The sequence below is a fragment of the Neophocaena asiaeorientalis genome, unplaced genomic scaffold (assembly GCF_003031525.2).
Source record: "Neophocaena asiaeorientalis asiaeorientalis breed wild unplaced genomic scaffold, Neophocaena_asiaeorientalis_V1.1 scaffold29, whole genome shotgun sequence".
Lineage (NCBI taxonomy): Eukaryota > Metazoa > Chordata > Mammalia > Artiodactyla > Phocoenidae > Neophocaena > Neophocaena asiaeorientalis.
Genome location: NW_020174423.1, coordinates 5,585,841 through 5,609,024, shown reverse-complemented (window position 1 = coordinate 5,609,024; position 23,184 = coordinate 5,585,841). Strand labels below are relative to the sequence as shown.

The 23,184-nt window shown below is 39.5% G+C and overlaps 1 protein-coding gene across 1 annotated transcript in view; it reads left to right on the top strand.

Annotated features, from left to right (window-relative positions):
- The window catches only part of CPQ (carboxypeptidase Q), a 465,560-nt gene that overhangs the window by 197,945 nt on the left and 244,431 nt on the right, over positions 1-23,184 (top strand). The window contains exon 5 of the mRNA XM_024756593.1: positions 6,774-6,981. Within this exon, the coding sequence (XP_024612361.1) occupies positions 6,774-6,981 (208 nt within the window). The remainder of the gene's footprint in view (positions 1-6,773; positions 6,982-23,184) is intronic.

Here is a 23,184-nt window from a genome sequence, read left to right as displayed (position 1 = left end):
CCGCACACTCAGTGTCTGGCGAGCACCCACTTCCTAGACAACTGTTTTTTCACTGTAACCTCATGTGGTGGAAGGAGTGAGGGATCTTTCTGGGGCCACTTTTATAAGGGTACTAATACCACGCAGGTAGGCTATGTCCTCATGACCTAGTCACTTGCCAAAGACCCCACCTCCTAAAACCATCACCATGTGGGGTTAGAATTCCAACATATAACTTTTGGAGGGACACAAACATTCAGTCTGTACCATGTGCTATTATATCTTCAGTTCTGTTCTAATAAGAGGATGTTGGGCTCTGAGGGTAATGAGAGATTAGCATAGTTTAACAGAGTTAATAATAGAAACTTAGGATATTTGTGACTGAGAAGACAGAGATCTTGGGTCAGATGATCGTTAAATACTTTCCAGTCCAGTTAATCAGAAATGTTTCCCATTGAGGCTTAAACTCAAAACAATATTTAGTTAGTAAAATGGATAGAGCATTTTGTTGGTTAAAGTTACCATCTTCATTTATCAGTGATTTTTATGTTCCTCCATATCTTTATCATTATTATCATTTTTATTAAAGAAATTATCTATTGTAACATTTTTGTTATTCCAAGGTAGATTTTCATCTTACTTAATACATAATTCCTTTTAGAAATTGTAAAGATTCAAGTAGCATATAAGAAAAAAACAAATTAAGGTGATGAAATAACTGTACATTAGCAGAAAATTGTAACTTATACAGAAGAACAAGATCAGAAAGGAAAAAAGGGAACAAATATATTTTTGATGATTACTTTAGGTTACAAAATATCTAATAATAATGAAACTAGTATTTATGTAGTACTTTCTAGGTAACAAAAATATTAAATATAAAATTTTTTTTAGGTATATTGAATTCTCTTTTCTATTTATTTTACAGGCAGGTCTTTACATTTTTGTGTCTTAGAGAAATTACCTGAAAGCCCTTCCTATATGCTGTGGATGTTAAAAATTCACGTGGTTTTATTCCTCTAAGCATTTTGACCATCTTCCTTCTGTCTCACAGTCTTGTGGAGCTGGCTGGGTTCCTCTGTTTTGCAAGAAGGTACATCTCTCTGATGCTGTGCCTGTAATAGTCTCCTTACTGAGATCTGCCCATGAATATGATATTAAACACGTTGGTTGAGTTTTGCTTATGTGGGGGTCTGTCATCAATATGGAATAGAATTCAAGAATTTGACTTTTTCTTCTCTCTCTTCTGCCATTTCAACTGAATTATAGAAATTAGGAATGAAATTTAGTCCTGCCCCTCTCTCTTGGTCAGGCTATTTTTGTTTTCGTTTTTTATTTTTAACCTGTGGGAGTTGGAAATATTTCAGGGTTTCCTTTTTTGCGAAATTATGGTGTAAATGAATCCTTTTGCTTTTGTATTCTTAATGACAGTATAAACGCCTGAGATCAATTTACTCTTATTGTTGTTAATGACAGTATAAAAGTCTGAGATGAATTTACTCTTAAAGTTGTAGATCTAAAAAAATTTAATAAAGTCAATTGTAATTTTTCCAAGAGAGTTATTTTCAATCAAACACTGAAGAAAATTAACACTGAAGAAATAATAATAAAAACTAATAATAACAACTAATGTTTGCTAAGTAATTCCTATATGCCAAGCACTTTAAAATCCTTTACATATACTATCTCTTATATTCCTCATAGCAATCTTATGAGGTTTGATTGAATTTTGCTTTGATTTTTAAAGCAAACAAGCCTTTCCGATAAACAGAATAGGTGCTCTTTTAACCATCCTAATAAGGAAGTTAAAAAAAACCTGTCATAGAAACAAGAAACTATAGCTTCAAAAGCTTGCAGTCCTCATAAATCATTCCCACCTCTAGACCCTTTCTTTAGGAAACATTCCAAGACTTCACTGTGTTGTGAATAATTTTTACTTCAATCAATGTACTCTATGCCCCTATGAAAACCTACATATTCCTCAGTAAGGATACATAATTTTCCTCATGTTGGATATTTAACATCACAAGCTGACACCCAGTTCCAATAGTTGATTTGAGCTTTGCAAATTTTGAAGTGCTCAAAAACAAAGTGCCTGGTATCTTTTATAAACAGCTAGTGAAAAGTGACTAGCATTAAGGGAGTTTGACTGATGTGTGGTAATCAGGTGGGAAATGTCAAAATGTATTTGTTTAAACCTTGCACTTATTTTATGTAGATAAAAGACAATATTCAGCTGACTTCGGTATATCACTTTACAAAACATACACAAGAAATTTAGTAAAATTTGAAAAGCTTATTAAGACTTACAGTTTCCATGTTCATTTTATATTTTGGGTATACTCTCCTACAAGCACAGAGACCAGCAGGCTTTGTTTTCATACATGTCATAAACCAGAGCCATAGAAGCATGATTTTTGAATGAAAAAGATACCAGGATTTTCCTCTTAAAGAGAAGTCTGGAACCTTAAGATTTTTATTTTGATTCTTTAAACTTCTAATAGAAGTTTTATTGGGGTAAATTCACAAACCATACAATTTACCATTTTAACAAAACACACAGTTTGGTGTTTTTTAGTATATTCAAAGAGTTGTGCAAATACCATCACTGTCTAATTTTAGTTTAGAACATTTTCATCATCCTGAAAAGAAATCCCTAACAGTTAGCATTCACTTCCCATTTCCCTGTCCCTTCCAACAGTGCAAGGCAACCTAAAATTTACTTTCTACCTCTGTGAATTTGCCTATTCTGAACATTACTTATAAGTGGAATTTTACAATATGTGGTCTTGTGTGATTGGCTTCTTTCACTTAGGAAAGAAGTGAAAGAAGGCTCAAGGTTTTCAAGGTTCGTTCACGTTGTAGCGTGTTTCAGAACATTATTTTTTTTATTGCTGAATACTATTCCATTGTATAGATATACCAAATTTGTTTATCTACTCGTCAATTGATGGACATTAGGGTTGTTTCCACCTTTGGACTATTCTGAGTAGTGCTCTAAACATATGTGTGCCAGTTTACATTTAGGTCTGTGATTCATTTTGGATGTTTTTGTGTGTGATGTAGGGGTGCAACTTCACTCTTTTTCATGTGGGTATCTGGTTGGCCCCAGCATCATTTGTGGAAACACTGTTTTATCCCCATTGAATTATCTTGGCCCCCTCGTTGAAAATGAATTGACCAATCTTATAAACTTTATTTCTGTATTCTCAATTCTATTTTGTTGAGCTATGTGTCTATCCTTATACCAGTACCGCTTTTTTAATTACTATTGATTTGTAGTATGTTTTTAAATTTAGCAGTGTGAGTCCACCAATTTTTTTCTACTTTTTCAACTTGTGTTGATTATTTTAAGTCCCTTGCTTTTCCATATGAATTTTAGAATCATCTTGTAAATTTCTTCAAAAGAGGCAGGTGGAATTTTGAGAAGAATTGCATGGAATCTGTAAATCAATTTGGGGAGTATTACCATCTTAAGAATGTAAAGTCTTCTAATCCATAAGCATGGGGCACTTTTCAATATATTAGGATCTTCTTTAATTTATTTAAACAACATTTTGCAGTTTCCATTGTACGAATCTTGCACTTCTTTTGTTAAATTTATTTGTAGTATTTATTCTTTTTGTTGCTAATGGAAATGCAGTTGTTTACTTAACTTTCACATTGTTCATTGCTACTGTACGGCTACTACACTGTATTGTTTATGACTACTGTGCAATTGATGTTTGTATATTGATATTGTATCCTGCAACTTTGCTGAGCTTGTGAATTCGTTCTAAGAGTTTTTTTTTGTGTGGGCATGTGGATTCCTTAGGATTTTCTATATACGTGACCATTTGTGGACAGAGATGGTTTTACTTCTTTGTTTCCAACCTTGATCTCTTTTATTTCTTTTTCTTGTCTGATTTTCCTGGCTAGAACCTCCAGTACAACATTGAATAGAAGCGGGCGGAGCAGACATCCTAGCCTTGTTTCTGATCTCAGGGGAAAAACATTCAGTCTTCTACCACTATGTATGACGTTAGCTGTGGGTTTTTCATAGATACCTTTTATTAGGTTGAGGAAGTTCCCTTCCATTCAAAGTTTGTTGAGTGTTTTTATCATGAAGGAGTGTTAGATTTTGTCGAAGACTGTCAGCATCTATCGAGATGATCACGTGGTTTTTGTCCTTTATTATATTATTATAATACACTGCATTGATTGATTTTCTGATGTTAAATCAACCTTGCATTTCTGGAGTAAATACCACTCGGTGATGGTGTAAAATTCTTTTCATGTGTTGCAGTATCATTTTGTATTTTGTTGATTTTGTTTCTTGCATTTATATTCATAAGAGATATTGGCCTATAGTTTTTTTCTTGTAGGGTCTATGTCTAGTTTTGTTCTTATTAACAGTGGCCTTGTAGAATGAGTTGGAAAGTGTTCCCTCCTCTTGTATTTTTTCAAAGACTTTGTGAAGAATTGGTATTAATCTTTAAATGTTCTTGGTTTGATTTTTTATGACTTCCTTTGTAGTTTACCATTTGCTATTGTTAAATGCAAGTGGGGCTTGTAAGTGGGGCCAGGAAGGTGATGTTTATGGTGATCACCTCCTGCAGGACAATTGACAGTAAAAACACAGGACTCTAAATGGAACTGTTGAGTGTTCACTCTGCCTGCTTCTACTGAACAATGCTGAATACTCAACCACTGGAGAACATGCTTAATTGTAGAAACAAGTTAGAAGCTTTTTATATCTTGAATTCAGAACCACAGTTGGAAAATGCCATTTTCCTCAGTGGAGCCACTGGTGTATGCCCAATTCACTGTCCCCAAATTAAGAAGTCTTACCTGTAACTTACTAGTACCAATTTGTTTAGAAACATTATTTAAAAGAGCCTATTAAGAGGTGTTACCCTGACCTCCTTTTGAGTCAGAGAGCCTGAGAACAAGGAGAGTTTGTTGAATCCTAGACATCACGTAAGGTAATATGAATAATAAATATTTACATTGTCTTTCTACGTGTTTCAAAATACTTTTGGTCATTAACCACTCTACCAACTCAGTGGGGAAAATTAACACTGAAGAAATAATAATAACAACTAATGTTTGCTAAGTAATTCCTATACGCCAAGCACTTTAAAATCCTTTACATATACTATCTCTTATATTCCTCATAGCAGTCTTATGAGGTCAGTACTAATATTATTCTCTACTTTTCAGATGTGGAAACTCAGAAACAGAGAGGTAATCTAAGTTGCTTGGTGTCAGGCAGGTGGAGAATGGTAAAGCCAGGATGTGACCTAAACTGGAAGATAGAGTGGATTAGGCATATTCCAGAACAGGGATTCAGATTCAGGGTTTCTGCTTTATAAGTTTTGAATTTATAAGTCATTTGTCTCTCTCTAATGAAGAATATAATTTTCAGTCAGCAGTTAAGAAATGTCCATAAAGGATGTATTTAGATGGTCTAAGTCTAAGGACTTGAGATTACACAGTCTCTCTCTGCAGGGTTAATGTAATAGATAAGTTAGTATAATAAATATTTAACACTTATTAAGGGCTTACTATGTTCCAGGGTAAGTGAGTTATTTGTATAAGTTAACTAAATTTGCAAAATAACTATGAAATAGGTATTATAATTATCATCGCCAATCATAGCCGAAGCCACTGATGCAAAGACGTGTAACTTGCCCAAGGCCAATTAGCAATAAGTAGCACAGCCCAGATTTGAACCCAGACATTCTTGCCCCAGAACCTGTATTCTTAATCACTGTGTCATGCAGTGTCTCTAAGTCAGTAAATAGTCACCTGATACACGGTCACAGCAATAACAGTCACACCGAGAAATCAGTGATAAGACTGGATCTTCGCGTTTATGCACGTGCTGATTGGAGTCACTTGGACAGGAGAGAAATGTGTTATGGCTCAAAGGAGGAAAAAGGCTTTTCTCTAAATATGAGACAACCTGAAACAAGTATGGAAGTACAAAAAGAAAACTTAATTTGGAAAGGGAGGCTGTTAGCTTGTGCTTCCACAGAAGACAGGAACAGACTGATGGGATATGGTGAGCGCTCAGAAGCTATGGTCCTGAGCGAGTTGTGGTGGTGTGGTTTGGAGTTTTACCTCAGAGGTAAAAGGGGACAGTTTGAAAACAGTTCTGGAAAGTGAATTTGATAAACTCAGCATGGGGAGAGGTTGAATCAATATCAACTCCAATTTAGATTAATATCAACTTCAGTTACAAGTGTTTCCAGTGATGTGAGAAGCATCTGGAAATTAGCAGAAAAAACTTGACGATTTGGGGTGATATTTCCCCCTTCATGCCAAAATCATAATAGTTTTCTTTTTCTTGTGGCAGTGAAATCACAGACCTGGGTTTATCTGGCACTTTTCTTCCTGGGAATCCAAACATTTCCCCAGATGTTGTTCTATGGTTTTCGTACACAGTGTTCTACATATGCAGACCTCTGTGTTTGGGTGGGAAGAGAGTAGCTCTCGAGCCAGTCAGTGACCAGAGTGCTGGTTGTACCAGTTTTCTTCCAGACGTGTGAGCCTTCTAGTCTGCAGCCTAGACGTCATGTAATGAAGTAATAAACTTCATGTAATGTTTTCAATGAAGTTTTTATTAAATTGAAGTTTCTAAGTTATTTTTATCAAAAAGAAAAATTACATTCACATCAAAAGCAAGTAAACCAATGTTGCCCACCCTTTCCGTTCCTCACATGAAAACAGAGGTCAGTGAAAGTCTTTTTAAAAATACTTTTTTGGTCCATTTCCACTTTCAAGGTAACCTGGTGGCTTCTTTTCTCAAGCCCTCACACAGGTATTCAGGAATACCAGGATGGTGTGCCAAAGATCCCAACAGCTTGTATTACGGTGGAAGATGCAGAGATGATGTCAAGAATGGCTTCTCGTGGGAGCAGAATTGTCATTCAGCTGAAGATGGGGGCAAAGAACTACCCAGACGCTGATTCCTTCAACACCGTAGCAGAGATCATCGGTAGCAAGTATCCGGAGCAGGTGAGTGAAGGCAAGGGATGGGCTGTCTGGGAATAAGGTGCTGTGGTCAAGTTTCAGTTTTTAGAGACAGTTTAGGAAAGAGAGAATGAGTCTGCAGAGAGGGTCTTCATAGACTCCTTAAAAGCAGACATTTTTTTGTTTTTCCTTCAAGAGTTTACTACTTTGACCGAAGAAGGGCAGGACTAACTGAAGGGCATAATATGATCCACTGTGTGGAAATTCAACTCTGAATAGTTGAGGGCAGTATTTGTCCATATGTGTTGTATTTCTTCCATTTGGAGCCACTTGGCATTTGAGATCATACCAGTAGTTGACAGCGTGCTTATTGTGTGACTTACCTTCCTCCATCCTTTCAAAGCTCTGTGAACTAAGTCTATTTTCTTTATTTTGCGGGTGGAGAAATTAACCTAAAGGAAACTCACTTGCCTAAGGTCCATACAGCTAGTAAATGGCTGAGAAAGGACTCAAACCCAGGACCTTGTGCATATTAATCCAAGCTATAGACCACAGTTTATGTGAAACCTTTAGAGGGTTTTGGGGGTTTTTTTTTTTGGAAACTTCAAATAGTCTTAGATGCGTATTCAAACTGTATACTAGCCGAAGCTTAAATGACTTCAGCAAGTTACTTATTCTCTAAGTCTTAGAGAATTTATCTACAAAGACAGGGATGGTGTATGTAAGGAACAGGATTACTATGAGGACTAGACTAGATAATGTATATCTGATAGCCTCCTACTATAGTGTTTGTCGCATCACATGCACTCATTGAATGTCATGTCAGTTTACTTCCTATGACATCAAGTGTACAAAAGATGGTTTTCATAAGGTTTCTGGTACAAACCTTCTTTATTAGTAGTTATTGAAATTCTGAAAATAGCACTTAAAAATATAGCTGTTTGGGCAGTTCAGACTTGTATTTTGTTTAAGAACGTCAGTGGGATGAAGGAACAGACACATAGTAATGGAGAAACAGTCCTTCTGCACGTGTCCTGACTCAGGGCCTCTCTCACACTTAAAGAGTTGCGCTGCGGTAAAGATGCGTTTTACGTTTTAGGACCCTCTTCTCCCTTCCTAAATGACCTGCTCCCTGGACCTGGGCATGCATCAACCCTGGGGTTACGGCCGCAGGGATAACGGAAAAGCAAGATCTCAGTAGGACCATGGAGAGTCAGACAGTGTAGAAAAACTGTAGTTTTTTTTTTGCGGTATGCGGGCCTCTTACTGTTGTGGCCTCTCCCGTTGCGGAGCACAGGCTTCGGACACGCAGTCTCAGTGGCCATGGCTCACGGGTGCAGCCACTCCGCGGCATGTGGGATCTTCCAGGACCGGGTCATGAACCCGTGTCCCAGGCATCGGCAGACGGACTCTCAACCACTGCGCCACCAGGGAAGCCCGAAACTGTAGTTTTAAATGTTGAGAAAACAAATAAGCCCAGCCCCTTGTCTCTTTAGGAAACCGAGAACAACAGAAGAGCCAAGAGTCCACGTTTCAGGTACTGAGTAATCCCTAGTCCAGGGTGGGAGGAGGTTAGGATTATATATTATCAGTTGTCTGGATGAACAGGCTGATTCTGGCCTAAGGGTGGGTGGCAAGGTGAGTGAGTTATTGGAACCTTAATCTGAAATGGCCAGTGGCTGTCGGGCTCTGAGGTCAAAGCATTATAAAGCGGAGGCGTTCTCGGGCTGCAGCAGCTGGAGGGTTGAGGTAGTGCTGGCTCAGAGCTTCCCGGGAACCGCCGGCATCTTCCAGCTGAGCGTGCTCGGGCCTCTCCTCCTCAGCCCTGCGTGACTGTTTTTCCAATCAGTTTTATTGAGGTATAATTTACATAAAATAAACTTACCAAATTTAAGTGTACAATTCGATGAGTGTTGAAAACTGTAATCCAGTAGTGTAAGCACATTCGTAGCAGAGAGTATTTTCATCACCCCAAATGTTCCCTTGTGCAGTCTACTCCCCTGTGCCCTGGGCACCACTGATCTGCTTTAAGGAACCATAGCCTTTTCTTCTCGAGAGTTTCATATAGGGGGGATCATGTAAGCGGGGTCTTCGGGCTGGCTTCTTTCACTCAGCATTAATGCTTTTGAGGTTCATCCGTGTTGTTGTATCTGCTGTCCATGCCTTTATACTGCTGGGTAATATTTCACAGCATCACCTCAACCCTGCAGCTTCTGCAGCCCAAGACACATTTCACAGTGTGTTTATCCATTCACCGCTGATGATGGACATTTGGGTGGTTTTTAGTTTTTGACTGTTATGAGGAAAGTGTCTGTGAACATTCTTGTATAAGTCTTGTGTAAGTCTCCCTATGGCCGTATGTTTTCATTCCTCCTTGGGTAGGTGCCTAGGGGTGGAACTGTGGGGCTGGCCTGAATCTTAAGGACCCTCATCTCTGTCAAGATGCTTCATCCTCAGTATTCCATGGGGGCAGCGCCTCCTCCGGGAGAGTGATGGACAATTTCAGAGCTGTCCCAGGAGTCAGGATTAAACTTTTACCTCTATCATAACGTTGCCCAGCATTCCAAGAGTTAGTTATAAATACCTTGTTGCCTACATGTAAAAGATAGAAGATTAACAAAAGGTCTCCCACAAAGAAGTCGCAGTATCATTTGCCCAGAAGGAATGTGGGTGAGTGCAGTGAAGTGAAGTCCATGTGTCTGTGTTTGGGGAGGAATCTGCCTTATAGCCTGCCTGGAACCACAGGGCATGTCTAGACCAGAAAGGGAAGTGGAAAGCATGTGTCCTCCCCTCCAGGTGTGAGGTGAGTTAATGAACCTTAGTAAGCACCGTCCGTCCCTGATAAAGCCTCCTCTGGGAACCCTCCCCTCATCCCACCACTTTATGCCATTGTTATGCTGTCATCTCCCACCAGAACTTGCAGATGCCCTGAGCATTCTATTTACTTTCTCTCCTTTTTTTCCCTATCCAAGAACTTGGCATGCAGTAGCTTCTCAATGCATATTTTAATTCAGTAAAATGAAGAGAAGAATAAAGGAAGAAAACAAGTAGAAGATTTTCTTAATCTCTATTCTCTTTAAATCCAGAAGTTTTCCTGCCCATTTGGAACATTGGTTGTCCATAGGCACATTGGACATCACCCATGAATGCAGCTCTGTATGGCTAAACTCGAGTCCATCAACTCCCTCACACCTAACACCTTGCCTTGGTTTCTTGTCTCTGTTAAAGGAACCATATTTACCTATCAGCACAGTTCAGAAACGTCAAGTTGTTTTTCATTCTCTCCTCTTTGTTAATGTCCTACAGTCAGGAACCATTTCCTATTCAGTCTACTTTCAGCCTATTAAAAAAAAAAAAAAAATCTGTCCCTGTCTTGTCTTTACTGTCATTACTGTTCTAATTCAGACCCTTGCTATTTCCCTCCTGACTTTCTTTTCTTCTGTTCTCTTTCTGCTTCTGCATTTTTGCAATGCAGTTCAGTTATCTTTTAAAACACCGATCTCAAAATGGTGTTTCCATGCTGTCAGTTCCCCTCTCCTGTTCCCTATAAGATAAAGGTTATGATCTAGGTAAATGCTGAGGTAAGTGACCAGAGGTGAAGAAGACGGAAGAAAAGAGACCATGCAGGGGGACGTTTGGGGGGGTTAAATAGGAGGCAGTTATGGTTAAATAATATAGTACTATTTATAAATGAGCAGAAAATTAGAATGAAGAAAGAGGGAAAGGAAGTGTATGATGGAGATTCAGTACCAGCTAAGACCCATTCTTTCATTCGCTAGTGAAGGAGTTCAGCTCTCCTAAACTCTGACAATATTTTCTAAAATCATTCAACTTTATTTTAAATGATAAGTATGCTGAATGACATAAATGTTGGTCTTGATACTTTAGGTTGACTAACTTATCCCTGACACATCCTTGCTACCTTGCTCCTTTTTATACTAAAGAATAGTGCTAAATAATGCTGAGCAAACTAGATGGAGTGGAAATTATTTCTAAAAATGAAGAAGAACCCAGCAATCCCACTACTGGGCATATATCCAGAGAAAACCATAATTCAAAAGGATGCGTGCACCCCGATGTTTATTGCAGCACTATTTACAATAGCCAGGACATGGAAGCACCTAAATGTCCATCGACAGAGTGGATAAAGAAGATGTAGTACACATATACAGTGGAATATTCGCCATAAAAAGCAACGATATAGTGACATTCGCAGAGACGTGGATGGGCCTAGAGACTGTCATACAGAGTGAAGTAAGTCAGAAAGAGAAAAACAAATATCGTAGAATATCACTTATATGTGGAATCTAGAAAAATGGTAGAGATGAACTTATTTGCAAAGCAGAAATAGAGTCACAGATGTAGAGGACAAACTTACGGCTACCAAGGGGGAAAAGGGGGATGGGATGAATTGAGAGATTGGGACTGACATATATACACTACTATATATAAAATAGATAACTAATGAGAACAGACTGTATAGCACAGGGAACTCTACTCGGTGCTCTGTGGTAACCTAAATGGGAAGGAAATCTAAAAAAGAGTGCCTGTGTGTATACGTATGACTGATTCACTGTGCTGTACAGCAAGAAACTAACACAACATTGTAAAGCAACTATACTCCAATAAAAATTAATAAAATTTTTTTTTAGATTAAAAAAATAAAAATGAGGATATGTTGAAATCACCATTATTCTTCCTGGGTGACTTGAAAGTGAGCTAACACTCAGGCAGTGGCTGATACTCTTCGGTGGTGACGCCCAGCACAACCCCTTACACGCACAGCACCTTGATGAAAGGGAAGCAGTTAACGCGCAAAGAACCCTTCTGATTTGGCCTGAGATCCATGGACAACATGTGGTGAATTTCAGCTCTGGAAAAGTGAATATGTGATTAACGAAGCATTAACATATTTCAGAACCCTACCGCGTAATCCAGACATAAGCCTTGACTGAATTAACCACAGGCTTTTTAAAAAATGCCAATCATACAAATACTTTATTGGGTTTCAATATGTGAAGAGGCAGAATAAGGGTATTATAGACATAAATCCTACCCTCTTCCTAAAACCCCACGAGCTGGCTCCTCCAGGCACGGAATTCTCTCTCCACCTCTTCTGAAACTGCTCCTCCATGATTTGGGCATGTTGTGCAGGACTCAGCAGACCTTGAACACTTAGAGGGGGTGCATTTCACTGGGGGAAAGCAGGCCTCTGGAAGCCCTGACATTAGGCTTTGCAACTCCTTCCTCTCAGGCAGCTTTTTCCCTGGGAAATCATTGTATCTGTGAGGCCCATCCATGGTTGAGAATGAGTCTGAGAGGGTGGAAACGAGAGTTCTTTGACTTCTGAGCTGATCCTCCCTGGCACTGAAATTGCCATGTTATTCTACTACCATTCATTAAAGAGCTAATTTGCATTGGAAAATTTATAGGAAACTTGTTGCCATCCATGAATAGGTTTTATTTTTTATTAAATCAGTAGAGGGTATCCTACCTCTTAGAATAGTCTCAGACAGGCAGAGGCACACAGGTACGGATCTTAGCAATTTAGTACCAATTCCCTGACTTTCAGATGAGGAAACTGAATCTGAGTGACCTGACCCAGGAGACACAACAAATGCCTGATAGGACACATCTGCAATGTGACTCCAGATTTCCTGACTCCCATTTCTTTCGACCTCAAAGATACTCCATTATGCCTGGGCACACTTTAGCTGGATGGATAGCATTTAAATCTGGGGGATTTTGTTGATTCAGGATTCAAGCCATGCTAACCCTACTAAGTCATTACTTGTGTCTTTCTCTTGTGCTTTTTCCTCTGATATCGCTTTCCTAGGCACGAAGAACTCTCAAACATACTGTCCCTTGTTGTCTCACAGCTTCATTAGAGCACCCATGAGGGTTGTTACCTGGGAAACCCACCGGTGCTTGGTCCATTCCTCCTATTCATCCTCTCTCCATCAAGTCTGATTTGGGTCTCATTCCTCCTTAGCTCCTTGTCCTTTGGGAAGAGGGTCTGATGGATGCAGCACTTCTTCGGTGTTAGTGACACTTCAATGATGCCCTCTTCCCCTGTGCCCCTGTGCATACACCTTCACCCTCACCAATCAGGTAACCAGGTGTTTTCTGTTTTAGCAAAGGACCACAAACAAAGCCAAAACAGATCTACTACCAATCACATCATTTAAAAAACACTTTTTATTTGGAAATAATTTTAGGCTCCCAAGAAGTTGCAAAAATAGCGCAGACGGGCTTCCCTGGTGGCGCAGTGGTTGAGAGTCCGCCTGCCGATGCAGGGGACGCGGGTTTGTGCCCCGGTCCGGGAAGATCCCACATGCCGCGGAGCGGCTGGGCCCGTGAGCCATGGCCGCTGAGCCTGTGCGTCCGGAGCCTGTGCTCCACAACGGGAGAGGCCACAGCAGTGAGAGGCCCGCTTACCGCAAAAAAAAAAAAAAAAAAAAAGTGCAGAAAGCTTCCCCAGTGATGACATCTTACAGAACTATGGCACATTAACCCAGTGAGGAAACTCTCACAAGGCACTCCCAAGAGTGAGCTGCTTTCTTGGAAAGCAGGGGCTGCCTGTGGGCTTCCTCTGTGTAGCCCCCAGTGTAGCTGGGGCCCCATCCTGACGTTACCCTAGATAGTCTTTCCCAGGCTTAGCTTATGATGCTTCCAGGGTCTCTCACTCAAACAAACAAGCGAACACAGAAGGAGGGCTGTGCTCAAATTGACCTGGCAAGAGGGGAAATTACCTGGGACCAGGGGTACAGGGCACCTGTGGGAGAGAGTCTCACTGAGAACTGAGTCTCTCATGCTGGCTTTAGGGCTGGCCCGTTACTATTGCTCCTCAGTGATTTCCTAGGCCTTATTCTGAGGTCTTGCCTAGTAAATGCAATATTTAAAAAATGTTAATATATTCAAGAATTCTTCTGAGGGAATTGTATGGAAAAGAAGAGTGTTTTGTATTTTTTTTTTTTTTTTTTTTTGTTGATAATATCCCAACCCCTTTTCCCAAAACCCTTTTGGGGGGGAAATTTTTTTTTTTTTTTTTTTTGTTGATAATATCCCAACCCCTTTTCCCAAAACCCTTTTGGGGGGGAAATTTTTTTTTTTTTTTTTTTTGGTTGAATATATCCAAACCCATTTTCCTAAAGCCTTGATGAGGGGGAATTGTTTTTTTTTTTTTTTTTTTTTTATCTCAGCCCTTTTCCAACAGCAGTTATTTTCAGGGATTCAAAGAACAATTTCAGTTTCATATGCCAGTATTATTTCAAATATAATGCAGCACTGTGCAGGCTGGTGGGAAACATTGAGACGAAAGCTCTAGCCTGTTCACCGGAGAGTTTGCTTTTTCTTTTGTTTAGTGTGGGGCAGGGTTTCTCCACATCATCAGTATTGATATTTGGGGCCAGATAATTCTTTGTTGCGGGAGGCTATCGTGTACACTGTAGAATATTTAGCAGTATCCCCCACCTCTCCCTTATCCCCCACGGCCGTGACCATCAAAGATGTCTCCAGGCATTGCCAAACGTCCCCTGAGGGACAGAGGTCACTGCACATTGAGAATCACTGTTGTGGAGTGATGGAAAGGACCCACTGGGTGGCTGTTGACAGGCCTTGGTTCCGGTTTTATTTCTGCCACAAATAAGCTGAGTGACCTTGGGCCACTTAATCCTTCAACTATAGAACGGGGGACTTTGTCTGGAAAAGCTCAAAGGTCGTTTCCATCCTGAAAATTCCATTATTAAAAAAGAAATACTTGGAGATTACCATGAGACTGACGGCGCACACTGTATACTCTTAGATGGGGGCCCTTTCACTCTTTCACAGTGTAGGGGTGTTGGTAGGTGTTCTTTTCTTTCTTAGCCTTTAAGGTGCTGATGTGCACTGGAAATCTCTTAAGAGGTCGTTTTGCAGTATTCCCCAAACTTTCTGAGAAACAGGAGAAAAGAGGCATACGATCCACTGGATAGTTTATATTTCGGTGTTGTTTATATTCCTTTTTTCCCCCCGACCGTTCATTCATTCATTCAACACACATTTATGGAGTATGGGGTGTGTGTCAAGCACTAGGGTTATAGCAATAGCACTGGGTGGGCAGCACAGCACTGTGGTTAGAAACATAGCCTGTAGAACTCAAATCCTTGCTTCTTATCTTATGTTGATAGGTTATTTTGCCTCTCTGACCCTCAATAAATATTAGCCTTCTCTGGAGAGGGGAGAGCTTATGCAAAAGTAAGGAATTGAGAAATAGGAGGGTCGCATCAGGAGGTACTGACCACAGAGGCCTGGCATGCCACTTGAAGGGGCCGGGCTTTATCCTTTGTCCTTTGTCCTTTGACAGCCGGGAATCACTGAAAGGTTGGGTTAGCAGTGGATTTTTCGTTTCGGTTCACGCTACCCACTGTATATATTCACAGGGCAAAACTGAAATTCAGCCAGGAGATTAGCTGGACTTGAGCTGAGACAGCTGAAATAGTGTTGGAAAAGATGAGAAGGATTCAGGAAATATTTCAGAAATAAAATTGGCAAGAGTTGTTAAAGTTTGGATAGAAGGAGAAAAAGGGCAGTTTGAGTGATTTGGAGAATTTATTCATTAATTCTACAGGAATTTACTGAGCTCCTACCATATGCTGGTATATTAATTTGCCCTCAGAGCACTTGGGGTTTCATAGTAGAGACAGGCAGTTAAACAAGGAACTGCAGTAACAGGTGGTAAGTGCCATAATATGGTAGCAAAGTGGTATCATGGGGATAACCATCCCGGTCAGGGAGGCCAAGGAAGGCTTTCTGGAGAGATCCAACTTATTCCCACAACACGAGTAGTTATCCATGAAGGGTTAACCTGCCAAAAGTTACAGGGATGGAGTTGGGATGGGGAATATTCCAAGCAGAAGGAGTAATGCATATGAAAGCCCAAAGAGTAATGTTATTCTTCTTTTAAGGAATGTGATGTGACCTCCTATAATTTCCCAATCCATTTGATAATGAACTCTGTATTCATGGAAGTGAGCTGTAAAATAACCTAAAGAAAAAGTCATGGCCTAGTTCACGTATGTGTTCTTAAAAATACATTATTGAAAAGCTCAGCAATCCCTTTGGAAACTGCCTTAACACTGATGCTGTCAAGAGCCCTGTTGAAGGAATAAACAAAACCTGATTGACCTGGTGGACAAACTCATTCCATACATAATTGAATAGTTAGAGGCTGTGCAGCAAATGCGGCTTTCCTTTCATCTGAACGTGTAGTCTGATGATTTGTAAAACCTTCTTAATGGGTACAGCAAGTTATTCTGCCTGGGTGGGAGCCTTTTTACTCACTTAAGCAGCTGTTTAAACTTTCATAAGCAAAGTAATTATTAAATCTTTCATGAACATATTGGAACATTGGTTCACATCTTAACCTTGAGTTGGAAAGTTTTGGGGGCTGGCGTTAGAGTTTTAAACTGGCAAATTTCATTTTCTTTTTCTTTCTTATTATAAACGTTTTATGGTTTAGAACCAGCCAACCTAAATCATGGTAGGAAAAATACATGTGTGGCAAGCATGAGACATTTCATTGTTTATTTTTCAAATTTCTGAAATGTGCTCATAGCTGTGCATGCCTCTGGGCTCATAAAGACAGCAAATGGAAATAGCTCAAGCCAGACAGGCTGTTTTAGATAGCCACCCAGGTAGGCAAGGCAAGCCTTAAAGAGTACTCTTTCCTGGACTCAATGTCGTCTTAGTGTACAAAATGGGACTTGCAGGCAGGAGGATGCCATGGTTCATGGGTTTGAACACCTTTCCCATATTAACGTTGGAGCCAGTTCATAATAATCATAATCATATGATGAATAATAATACACTTAATAGAGGACTTACTATTGACAGGCAGTATTCTGGATGCTTCTCGTGTATTATCTCCTTTGGTCCTCATTATGACCTTGTCAAATAATCAGTGCTCTTATCCCCATGTTACAGATGAAGAAACAGGCTTAAAGAGTTCCCAGAATTCACAAAGCTTCTGAGTGGCAGAGTTTAACTCAAGACTGTCCCTTCTCAGAGTGTGTACTCTTTCTTAACAATTCATTATCCTGTACGTCTTAGTAACTTTCTATTCTAGTTTGTGAAATACTGCTATTTAAAAAGTTTCCTCTGTTTTACCCTAAATGAAAAGAAAACCAGGACAACTGTCAAAAAGCAGTGTGGCTTTCTTATTGTTCTTTCTCTTGGATCACTCACTCTGGGAGAAGCCAGCTGCCATGTTGTAAGGATACTCAAGCAGCCCTGGGGGAGAGGTCCACTTGGTGAAGAACTGAGGCTTTCTGCTGTCAACCAGCCCGAATTAGCCAGCACATAGATCCAACAGCTCTAGTCAAGCCATCAGATGACTGCAACCCTGGCCGACGTCTTGATCACAATGTTATGAGGCTCTGAGCCAGAACCACCGAGCTAAGCCACTCCCAAATTCTTGACCCAAAAAAATGTGTGATATAATAAATATGTATTGCTTTAAGCCACTAGGTTTTGGGCTTAGCTAATATAGCAATCAAGGAGTATAAGGTACACAGAGAGGAATAACTGAGTCTGAGCTGTCAGGAAAGCTGGCTACTGAAAGATGAGAGAGATGAGTAGGAATTGAATAGGTGGACCAAGAACTTATTGGGAGGTGTTCTAGGCAAAGAGAAAATGCGTGCAAAAAAGTATGAAAGTGTGACACTGCAAGGCACATTTTAGAAACTGCAAGTGAAGGACAAAACAAATCTCACAACTCAAAAATCATAGCATTTGGGGTATGAGAATCTCTTTAAGAACTTACTATATTACATGATAATGTAGTAACTAATGTTCCTAAGAGTGAGTTGAGTCTACAAGAAAGTTCCATATGTACTATTTTAGAAGATAGGAAAGCAATTAAAACACTGAAGTATTTATGTCAAAAATTAAAACAAAAAAGTACTGTATAAATCCTTAGTGAAAGGCGGAGTTCAGGCTATCCAAAATAGGTACCTCCCTATGTTGTAACTTCACTAGAGTGTCTGGGTCTGTGTTTTGAAAACTTTAAGCTTAAATGTAGGGCCAAGAAATAGCTAATGAAGAACACCTGGATTTTCCCCCGGCTTTTGCTCCTCCAGTTCTGCTACAACAATCAGGTAGAAATTAACATTTTATAACCAGTCATGTGTTTTGCTAGGCATCATGCTAACCAACTGAAATTTTATGAAAGGGAATAGCTCAGATCAACTTGTTATTCTATGCTATATTCATTCACTGACTACGTATTGAGTGCTCTCCATGTGTTACCCACTGTGACAGTCTCATAAACCAAACCTTTATATTTGTGTGGCAGAAATCTCTTTGAATCCCAGTTCTAGCTCCACTGTTTTCTAGAGTTAATAGCAGCCCTTGGTAGAAGGACTCCATTTATTGTCTCAGTTGGACTTTAATATAAAATTAATACCTACTTATTTACTGTATGCTAACACATATATATGGAATCTAAAAAAAAAAAAAAAAAACTGGTCCTGAAGAACCTAGGGGCAGGACAGGAATGAAGACGCAGACATAGAGAATGGACTTGAGGACACGGGGAGGGGGAAGGGTCAGCTGGGACAAAGTGACAGAGTGGCATGGACATATATACACTACCAAATGTAAAACAGATAGCTAGTGGGAAGCAGCTGCATGGCACAGGGAGATCAGCTCAGGGCTTTGTGACCACCTAGAGCGGTGGGATAGGGAGGGTGGGAAGGAGAGATATGGGGATATATGTATATGTATAGCTGATTCACTTTGTTATAAAGCAGAAACTAACACACCACTGTAAAGCAATTATACCCCAATAAAGATGTTTAAAAAAAATTAACACCTACTTATTTGAAAAAAAAGAGAAAAACTTGACTCAGAAACACACTAGCTCAGAAAATTGCTGTCAGCATCTTGCTGCATGTCCTTCCCTGTATTTTCTTCTATGAATATTTTATACAGTTATATTTTATAGGTGGCGTCAGATCAAACTTTTGTTTAACATCAGGCAAAATATCCCCTGAAATAGAAATTTTAGTATCTTTTAAGTTATTTAAGTTATTCTAACAAATGGGTATTTTATAATTTACTTAACCTGTCATTAGATGTCTGGTTATACGTGAATCTTTCAGTAAAAATGACGTTATAGCGAAATAAGTATGCAGCTAAGGAATTTTGAAGTTGTCTTTTGAACTGTTTGTGGGCTTTGCTACCATGGGGTAATTTTAAATAATAATCAATGGGAAGCTTAGGAAAGGATTAACGTGGCTTCTCTCTCTGCCAGAAGAGCTGCCTTTGGAAAGTTCTAAGATGACTGTGTGGCCGTGTGTGGGAAGTGCCATCACAGTTATATGATTGGAGGAAGAATGTTATTATTCTATGCACATTCTTGACTCTTAATTTAGGGTTAAACTAACTTAATTTAATGTCATGTGAATTTTTAGCAGCAATTATGGCCAGTTAATACATGTTCTTCCTTAGTCATGCCTCATCTCTTTGCAAAATTACAATATTTCATTCCAGATTTATTCTGACCAGGTTAGTAAGTAGCACTTTCTCCTATTTTTCCTCAGTGTTTATATCAGAAGACTTTTGAGTTTATACTATAAACCACCATTTGTGTATTTTCATAATAAGCCTCTAAGAAGTGGGCAAGGATATGAGAGCACAAGACACAATGCAAAATAGGGTACTGGATCCAGTCTTTTTTCTTTTTTTTTTTTAATCCTTCAGGGGATATTGTGTGGACAATAGAGATGCCATCTTAATATTCTGGTCTTTCTCCTCTCCATCTGTCCGGTATACCGCCACCCAACCAATATCCCTCAAGTGTGCCTTTATGCTTATTCCTTAAGTATGTCTCTGTCTACCATCTATTTTAAAAAGTCAATGGCTCCCTACTTCCTGTAAGATAATAGACAGTATTCCTTAAATCTGTCACTTAAAGCCTTGCATCTACAAGCTATTACACTGGTCATACCTTTTCCCACAGGTAATCTGTGTTCTGGAAGCCCAGAAGATTCTCTATCCCATATGTTTTTTATCACTTCCCTGTCTCTTTGCCTTCCCCATACTGATCCCCTTTTCTGCATCCACCCGTTGAAATCTTATCTACTCTTTCTAATTCACTATTTAATTGAATGATTCAGTAACATTAATAAATATTTACTGAGCACCAGTTGCATGACAAAGGACACCTCCCCAGAAAAGTCTTTCCAGTTAGGATAGTTAATCTCAACCCTATGCAATGTTTCTCTCTTCAGAACTTCCATTGGTCTTTTTTTTTTTTCCCATTGGTCTTTTTTTTGATAGTTAATCTCAACCCTATGCAATGTTTCTCTCTTCAGAACTTCCATTGGTTTTTTTTTTTTTTTTTTTTTCCATTGGTCTTTTTTATGCTTCTCTTTTGTCACAAATCTATACCTCGTTGATGTGTATACAGTAAGCACTCAAAAATTCTTTTTGAATTAAAGAAAAAATGAATGGATAGATGAATGAAAGAAAAGTTTTGCCTTCTCTACTAGGAGAAGCTAATGACTAAACTAAAATTGTTAAACTGGGATAGAAATTTAAAATTGTTATGGGTTTCGAGTCTATGAAACACCCCGATATGGTTTCCATATTGGATCATCCCAACAGAAAAGGGAATGTATGGAATCCCCATCTTATGATTTCCAGATCAATGCTTTTTTTTCCATCATGCTACCACATTCTACATTATTTACATATAGTTGTCAAAGGCAGTCTTACACTTTGTCATTGCTCTTCATTATAAGACATAGTGTTTTAAGAACATCACTAAATAGGAAGATTCTACTTTCAGAGGGCCAGGCACCTATTTTAGCATTGAAAAAGGCAAATATATTAACCTGAGGGGTGAGAAAAACATAGAAGATTAAGTAACTTGGAAAAACCATTTATTCTGAACAGTGAGTAAGAGCTAGGTACCTTGATTAGTTCCTAATAGAAGTGGGCCATCAAAACAATCATCATAACCATCAGCTTGTGTTCACCATGTGTCAGGGATTTTCCTGTCCGGTTTCTCATCTCTTTCCAGAGAAATCTATGAATCAGGTACTTTTTCTCCCCTAATCTTATGAATAGAGACTGGGAATTTTAAAGAGATTAGGCAACTTGTCCATGCCCACTGGATTAGTAAATGTGAGGGGTGGGAAGATTAAACCTTATCTCTGTGACTGATGAATAAGATTCTGGGCTTGATTTTTTTTTTGCGGGAAACTACTGAAATCACAGAAAGGGGAAATCTCAAGCAACTGTGCTGTTCCTAGTGGTTGGAGGTTGCACTTTAATCTGTACACCATACTGAAGCAGAGTAGGTAGAGGAGCTAAGAATAAGTAGGGGGCCTCTAGTTAAGGAATTAGAACTTGAGAAAGATGTGTCCGCCCAGGATTCCTTCTTTGGGGAATGGTCCTTCTCCCATCATTTCTGCTTCCAGTGGACTGCCAGCTCCCACTACTAAGAACTGCAAACCAGAGCAGAGACACACAGGGACAGAGGAGGTTGGGGCTGAGTCATCCATGATGTTGCCCTGCACAGTTCAGGACCTCTGGGCCTCAGGTTTTCCTTCTGCAAAATGGGGTTTGTATGCCTCACTGAGTTTTTTGAGGGTTCAGTGAGATATTGTCCTTGAAAGCTTTAACACAGAATTGTTATTCAATCATGGTTACCACACTTTGAGATTAGTAGTCCTGGGGACAATTCTTTCTTCCTCTAAAGAAGGAAAGGCAAAAGTAGACTCTTTCTACTGAGGAGACAGCATACACAGAATTATTAACGGTACTTGAGAAGAACATCCAACCATTCGCATGACGAGTTAGCAAAAGATGCTCAAGGTGATTGTGAACTGTGGGATGACACACTGCGGCTTTGTTCTAGTACTGCTGTTAAAACTCACAGTGCTTCACTCTTACAAAATCAATGGTCTCTTGGGGGTGAGGGTTTGGAGGGGGACATGGAGGGAGTAAGAAGGATGGTAGTCTATAAAGGAGTAGCCATCTAGCCATCCAATGGCCAACACCCTCTTTTAATGAATAGAGTTATGGTGAGACTCCAGCCTATTAATCAGCGTTCAGCTATGGATGGCGAGAACTTCAAAAGGGAAACGGTGCATATTGGATTTGATAAGAATATAGAGAATTATAAATGAGATGTCCAGGAGGCATCTGTGTTAAGGAAACCTAGGATCAAGACTTTGTACATTCCAGCCGATGAAAAGTTGTGGGCAATTTTAGGGTGCTGTGATGGAAAAAGAAAGGATCCTGCTGGCTGGTGGAACACTGATGTGAAGTGATGGAGTTTTGATCTAATGAGTATCTTTGATCTTTAGTATAGGGGCCTGGAGAGAGTATTAGAAGCCGTAGGTGCCGCTACATCCCTACTTAAAGTGACTTTTTGTTAGATTATTTCAGATTTGAACAGTTGCTAATTTACCAGCCGTTGTACAAAAAGTAGGCCGTTTGGAATTTCGAATGCATCTCCAATAGAAATGAGGCTGAAGATGATCGTTTAATTCATCTTCTAGCATTAGTTGTACCAGAACAAGGTACAAGGGTAAGAGAAAGTAAGTATGAGAGCACAGGATGTTGGAGGAGGAGACTCACCTCTATCATCTAGGGACTTCGGGCCAATTCTTGGCAAAAAAAAAAAAAGAAAGAAAAGAAATGATGTTATCTTTGATAGCCCCTCTTTTTTGTCCTCTTCTTCCAGTTCCTGGTAACCTTTCTCACAAACAGAATCCTCCTGTTGCAAAACAACCCAACGAAATAGGTATTATCCCAATGATATAACTGAGAAAAATGAGGCCCAGAGGGGTTTATGTAACTTGCTTATGTCCATATAATAAGTAAATGGGAAAAGTCAGTTTCATAATCAAGTATGTCTTTAAAACTCATGAACTCCAACATTTTTGGCTTGGGATGTCTGAGTGAATAGACCAACATTAACAAAATAAAGGGTTGTAGAAGGAATACGGGATGGAGTGGGGTGTGGGCAAAGGAGAGGTGAGCTTGGTTTTTAGATATGAAGGTTTTGAGCCGCCTTGGGATAGCTATGTCCTGCTGTCTGGTCACAAGAGAAAGCTTGGTTTGTTGCCCAGTGGTGGAGATGGGTATACTTGGAGTGCTGCATTTGCTGCAGAAGAGTGGAGGATAAATAGGTGGATACGTTGACAGAGACAGCTAGCTACCTAGGTAGATATGTAGGTAGATGCATAGATGTTT